The sequence below is a fragment of the Echinops telfairi genome, unplaced genomic scaffold (genome assembly GCF_000313985.2).
Source record: "Echinops telfairi isolate 266 unplaced genomic scaffold, ASM31398v2 ScPeMD7_7410;HRSCAF=8448, whole genome shotgun sequence".
Lineage (NCBI taxonomy): Eukaryota > Metazoa > Chordata > Mammalia > Afrosoricida > Tenrecidae > Echinops > Echinops telfairi.
The window spans coordinates 15,116,552-15,123,018 of record NW_022111310.1 but is presented as its reverse complement, the minus strand read 5'-3'; the positions used below and the strand labels follow the sequence as shown (position 1 = coordinate 15,123,018).

At 40.6% G+C, this 6,467-nt stretch overlaps 1 protein-coding gene across 1 annotated transcript in view; it reads left to right on the top strand.

Moving 5' to 3' along the window:
• Positions 1 to 6,467, top strand: part of ECPAS (Ecm29 proteasome adaptor and scaffold) — a 97,509-nt gene that overhangs the window by 79,904 nt on the left and 11,138 nt on the right. Inside the window, exons 38-44 of the mRNA XM_004711038.3 lie at positions 1,197 to 1,263; positions 1,857 to 1,948; positions 2,026 to 2,092; positions 2,789 to 2,980; positions 3,792 to 4,000; positions 4,821 to 4,864; positions 4,959 to 5,151. Coding sequence (XP_004711095.2) covers positions 1,197 to 1,263; positions 1,857 to 1,948; positions 2,026 to 2,092; positions 2,789 to 2,980; positions 3,792 to 4,000; positions 4,821 to 4,864; positions 4,959 to 5,151 — 864 coding nt within the window. The remainder of the gene's footprint in view (positions 1 to 1,196; positions 1,264 to 1,856; positions 1,949 to 2,025; positions 2,093 to 2,788; positions 2,981 to 3,791; positions 4,001 to 4,820; positions 4,865 to 4,958; positions 5,152 to 6,467) is intronic.

Genomic DNA, 6,467 nt, shown 5'->3' with positions numbered 1-6,467 from the left:
ATATATACTAGTCATCATTTTGAAATTTATGCTTTTCCTTTTAACCTTATTAACCATTTGTTTTGATGGTTGCACTAATAAATTAAAACACTTATTCAGGAAATAAAACATAACTTGTCCAGTGAATATTATTTTGCTTTTTCGGTGGACCCTGTTCTCTAGTAGCCATGTACAAGCACATGGCGTCGCGTCTCCAGGCCCGGGGTCCGTGTCAGCGAATGGCAGTTCTCTTTCAGGGCACAGATTTTCTGGTGGTGATTAGTGTTTTTCCATAGGGATCAGCAGGTGTCTAGATAGAAAAGTGCTTTCCAAGACACTTCTCTTTTTTTATTAAAAATTTATATAGGATTATCCCTTTTTAAAAACAAATAGCTCACATTTTTTTCACATTATATATTAGTACTTGTTTGTATTTAAAATGTTTTAGCATTTGTAGATCAGAAGAAAGTTAGAAATTGCTGATTGCCATATATTTACTACCCAGAGATAATTGCTATTAGTATTTTAGAATATTTCCTTCTAGTCTCTTCTGTGCAGGTCCTCTAATAGCCATATGATCCTTTAGTGCAAGTGCTTACCGAAGTAGGTGATCACATCCCCTGAGGCGTGCTGCAATGATCTAGGAGGGCTGCAAAAGCAAAAGCCCACACTTTATCTTGGATTGTGGTCTATTGTACAAAGTTTTTTAGCTGCCATGGTACCAAGTAATTTTTTTCTGTAAAGGAGTAGTTTGGGAACCTGTACTATATTACACACACACACACACACACACTCTCTCTCTCTCTCTCTAAGGTATGTATGTAAGATGATCTGTTTTAATCCATCATGGACACACCCAGATTTTCCCAGTTATTTTATATGAAAGCACTGTGATACGTATCTTTGGAAATAGCACAGCCTATTTTCTTTGATTCCATTTCTATAACGAATTAGAACAAGAGTGTACTAGGTGATGTGTTACCATCCCAAGAGATTGTATCAATTTTCTTTCTTTCTTGCAATGTATTAGGGTACCTATCTTCATACTGGATATATGGGACAGAGAAAAATCTTTATATTGCTAATTTAAAGTGCGGGCTTCCCTCTTCGAGATGGAAGCCCAGAGGAATTATTAGGCTTCGTGTACTCCTAGTAAGGGTTTACTAGGTCGAGCACTGTGACTGTCAATTTAGACCTTTGCCTTTGTAACCCTGTAGGGAGGCTGTGCCAGTGTCATTGTGTCACTAACTACTCAGTGTCCCCAGGACCTAACACCTTACTCAGGTGAGTTTGTCAGAACCATGTGTGCTGATGTTTTTGCATGGATTTGTCTTGTGTGACAAGGTTTGTGTGTATAAAAGAGAGATAAGATTTTAAAGGAAAAAATATCATTCAGATATACTTATGATGCTGCATGTTCACTATTTTACCTCCGCCTGCCCCCACTCTCATTGTTATCTTTGCAGACGGTAGGGATTATCAGATTAGTCAGCTTTTTGCTGTTTTGTGAGTGTTCGTTTACTTCTTAGTGGCATTAGGAGGTCAAAGTAGCTGCCATCGCATAGAAGCCATTTATGATGCGTAACTAACTTTCACTCTGCATTTTTCTCTTCTTAGATAAGCTCTTGGATGGAGCTGATGAATATGATGTACCTAGGTCTCCTTTCCACATTGTTTTCTAGGAATAGATTAACGCTTCATTTTGTCTCAGGTGAAAGGAAGCAAGGGATAGCACAAACTTAACACTAACGATTCCTAAACTGCTGTGGTTGGTGTAGATCAGATGTGACGTGATTACATGGGATTCGCTCCTGGGAACAGTACCAAATATTTGGTCACTCAACTATCAGGCCTTTTTTTTTTTTTATTCCTGATAGGTAAACTTATGAGTGCGTTGCTTAGTGGCCTGACAGATCGGAACAGTGTCATTCAGAAATCTTGTGCATTTGCCATGGGCCATCTAGTTCGGGTGAGCTGAATTTGTTATATAGTTAGTAAAACTCATTGATAATTATGAAGAAGTCACTAGAATTGTTACTTTTTCAGACCTCACGGGATAGCAGCACTGAAAAACTTCTGCAGAAACTCAGTGGCTGGTATATGGAGAAAGAAGGTACCTTTCACTCATATTTTATGTTACTTAATTTCAGATTTTAGTCTATAGTGATGTTAGGTACCATAGAGTTGGTTCTGACCCATAGCAACCGTATGCACAACCGAATGAAACACTGCCCTGTCCTGCACCATCGTCACAGTTGGTCCTATGCTCACACCAATTGTTGCAGCCACTGTGTCACTCGATCTCCTTCATGGTCTTCCTCTTTTTTCAGTGCCTTTCTAGAGCATATTGTCTACAAAACAATATATATCAGGTTGTACCCTCTCTTAGACGGGGTTCTCAAAGAGAAGCAAACAAATGAAAACAAAAGACCAGACACAGCCACTGAGTGGACACTGTCTCATAGCGACCCTATAGGACAAGGTAGAACTGCCCCTGTGAGTTTTCAAGGCTGTTAAATGTAGAGAGATTTGGCTCTAGGAAATGGCTTATGTAATTTGTGTGGACTGGCAAGGCCCCCATTCCTGGATCGGGTTTCCACAGTTGTAGGGGCTGACAAACCCCAAATCTCTACGGGTCAAGCAGCACGTTCCTGGTTCACAGTGTCCTCTGTGATGTCATGTGTGTACCAGAAACTGCTCTCATTTTATTTTGGTAGTTTGCTGCCGTTAAGTAATAGTCTACTCAGACATGTCACTCTTTAAATCGTCAAGATTTGAATATGGATTTTTATTTCTTCTGTTCTCTTAGAACCCGTCTATAAGACCTCTTGTGCTCTGACTATTCATGCTATTGGAAGGTATGGCCCTGATGTGTTGAAGAACCATGCAAAAGAAGTTCTGCCTTTGGCATTTCTAGGCATGCATGAAATTGCTGCTGATGAAAAATCAGAACAAGAAGAATGTAACTTATGGACTGAAGTATGGCAAGAAAATGTACCAGGTGAGCAAATAGTGTCTAGGAAGGAAACCGGTTTCTTAACCCACAGCTGGGATTTCTTACTAGTGTTCTTTTTTCAGCAGCAGTGGTGGTTCAGTGATGCCTTCCATATAAGGGAGCCTGGTTCAGTTATTGGTCTACTTCTAGCATAGCCTCTCCCCCCCCCCCCACCTCCCCATCTGTTAGTGGAGACTTACCTGCTGCTGTCATGCTGAACAGATTGTAGTGGAGCTTCCACACTTAGATAGGAAGGTAGGCCTGGCAGTCTACTTCTGAAAATCAGTCACCATCGTCCTGTCCCGCTACGCATGGGCTTGCCATGATTTGGAGCTAATTGTACAGCAACCAACAACAATATTCTTTATTCACAAGCTCCTATGGTTTCACTTCCAGGGCCTTAAGAGGGCACATCCCATTTAGTTTCAGACATTGCTAAGTGCTCAAAGTTAGCTCTTAGAGCTCTTCTTGTAATCCTCACTGCTGCCCAGGTAAAGGGATGGAAACTCTGCCCAAAGCATAGGTTTACTTTTAGTTGAGATTGCATTAGTGATTTTATGTTGCCTGGCACAGTGATTTCCACCTTGATATGGATGGTGGTGCTTTGTGCAACATCCTCCTGTGGACATAACTGTTTCTCTTTAGTCCCACTGTTGTAAAGATCAGTGACAATATCATCTCCTTTCTCTGCCTTTGAGGATGTCCTAGATGTAACAATTAAGAGTCATTGCTTTAGAATGACAGTTACTTAGAAAGAAAAAGTTGACCGTTTTGGAAAATCTCAGCAGTTGTATTAATTTTGCTTTTCCTAACCTAGGTTCATTTGGTGGCATTCGGCTATACCTGCAAGAGTTGATTACAATTACCCAGAAGGCTTTACAGTCCCAGTCCTGGAAAATGAAAGCCCAGGGTGCAGTTGCCATGGCATCGATTGCAAAACAAACAACCTCTCTAGTCCCCCCGTATCTGGGAATGATACTAAGCGCATTACTGCAAGGCCTGGCTGGAAGAACATGGGCAGGAAAGGTAAAGGACCCATTCATGCCCAGTTAAATTGAAAGGTATCCTTAAAGGATTATGACTTCATCTTTCATTTTTTAATAAAAATAAGACTCTAATTTTTCTGGGGCTTACCATGGTTTGATGTTGTGAACCAGGTTTCCTAGCAGTCAGAAACTTTCATTAAACTTTGCCTGTTTGATATGTTTTGTCAAAGTGTGCATGTAACTGCTTGTATGCCTAAATAATGTACACTATTGCTTGAGATTGAATTTTATATATCATGTTTAAATCTGAAACCAAATGACCTTTATTTTGTACTTGGCGACCTCATGAACATAACTGGTTTGGGTATAAATGAAATTGAGTAGCAAGGCAAGCAGCTTCTACTCCTGGAGCTGTGAAAGCCCAGCACTGTGCCTGGAAAGTAGTGACAGTCATTGTTCATACAAGGGCTCTAGTAGGGTACTTAGAGTGAATATTCAGTAGGAATTATGAGTTTTTTTCAACATGAACTATTTTATGTTATAGAGGTCAGTAAACCCTGTGGTATTGTAGAAGAAGTAGTGGGCTTGTGCCAGACTTGCTTCTAGTCCTATGGCTATAGTTCTGCCTGCGTGACCTCGGGTGTGTCGGTTCTCAAGGGCTTTATGAAATGGAGATGGAAGATATTTATCTTTATTGCATGGTTGGAAGTAAAACACTGTAAACATGCATCCTAAACAATAACACCTGTTCATTTTTGTTGTCCAAAATATTTGTATTTTTCTGAGGTAATAGTCAAAGAGAAGGTAGATGAGACACGTTGGATTAATTAATACTGTTCTCTAATCTTTCATTCCTTTAGGAGGAACTGTTGAAAGCCATTGGCTGTGTGGTGACAGCTTGCAGGTAAGTGCTCTTTCACAGGAGATGCCATGTCTGAAACAACCTGAATGCTGTCGCCTTTGTTAATTGTAGCACTGCTTTTGTGTGGATCCTCTAGTGCAGAGCTGGAAAAGTCTGTGCCCAATCAGCCCACCACAAATGAGATTCTCCAAGCTGTGTTGAAGGAGTGTTGTAAAGAGAATATAAAATACAAGATTGTGGCAATCCGTTGTGCAGCTGACATCCTGAAAGCCACCAAGGAGGACAGATTCCAGGAGTTCTCTGAAATTGTTATACCCATCATCAAGAAGGTAATGGCTACCTATATCATCAACTGGTCTATACTGGAAAGTGTTTAAGAAATACAAAAAATGTTTTCTTAGGTACCAATTGCATGTTTTCACTAGCATTCATTTAGCTGAAAGTAGGTAGCAGTAAAGCCCAACTATTATGGCCTCATATGGGATAAAATTGTCTCTCACTTAAAAGTGGGAGCTTGACCAAGTCTTCAGGGATTCCGGCTTCTTTCAGCTCCCACCTCTTCCATCTTCATGGTGCGGTGCAGGAGATAATGGAGCACATGAGAAAAGTGAAGAGGGTCTAAGAAGGCATGCCAGTTCTTTCTGGAAAATTGTGGCACTATCCTCTGACTTACGCCCATGGCCAGAGCTTAGTCACAGAGCAACCGCTGATTGACTCCAGTCCCTGCTGCTAGGGAAGGTAGCCTCGTTCATTTGTTTGCCTTCTGCGGGAGGTCAGATGTTGAAGTCAGTGACGTTTTCTAATTTTGTTGTCAAAAATATTTGAATATTTCTGAGGTAATTGTCATCTGTCAGCATTCCCAGAACTTTGTCTTGCAAGCATGTGCACAGCAGCATGTTGTTAGAGGCGCAGTCCCCAGCACACTGGCGTGGAAACAAGGAGCTAAATGTAGCTCTGTTGGGTGCCACTCCCATACACCAACAGGACTGTCGTTTCATTTGAAAAGTGAAGCATGCATTCTTAAAGGTTGGGCATTGATTCCAAAGCAGTGAACAACCACAGCGACAGCATTCTTTATTCACAAGCTCCTAGAGTTTCACTTCCAGGGCCTTAAGAAGACACATCCCAGTTAGTTTCAGGCTTCCCCACATTGCTAGCTGCTCAGAGTTGACTCTCAGAGCTCTTTTTTTAATCCTCATTGTTGTCCATGTGAGGGGATGGAAACTCTGCTCAAGCAAAGTAGAGGTTTACTTTTAGTTGAGATGGTAATAGTGATTTTGTGTTGCGTAGCACAGTGGTTCCCAGTTGTGGTTCTCACCTTGATGGATGATGATGCTTTGTGCAACATCCTCCTGTGCACCTACCTGTTTTTCCAGATAGAGAAATGGACTTTTGCATATATGTGAAGTGTGCAGTGTTTAAAGTCGCTTTTGTGCATTTTGTGTTGAAGCTACTGTGCAGATGTTTTCTTTTTTATTAATCCTTTCTTTTACATGTGAATGAGGGAGATCAATTTGAGAGGCTTGTGTTTTATTTATTTTTACTTTATTTTATTTATTTAATTGATTAATTTATTTTTTCAATCGTTTTATTAGGGGCTCATACAACTCTTATCACAATCCATACATACATCAATTGTGTAAAG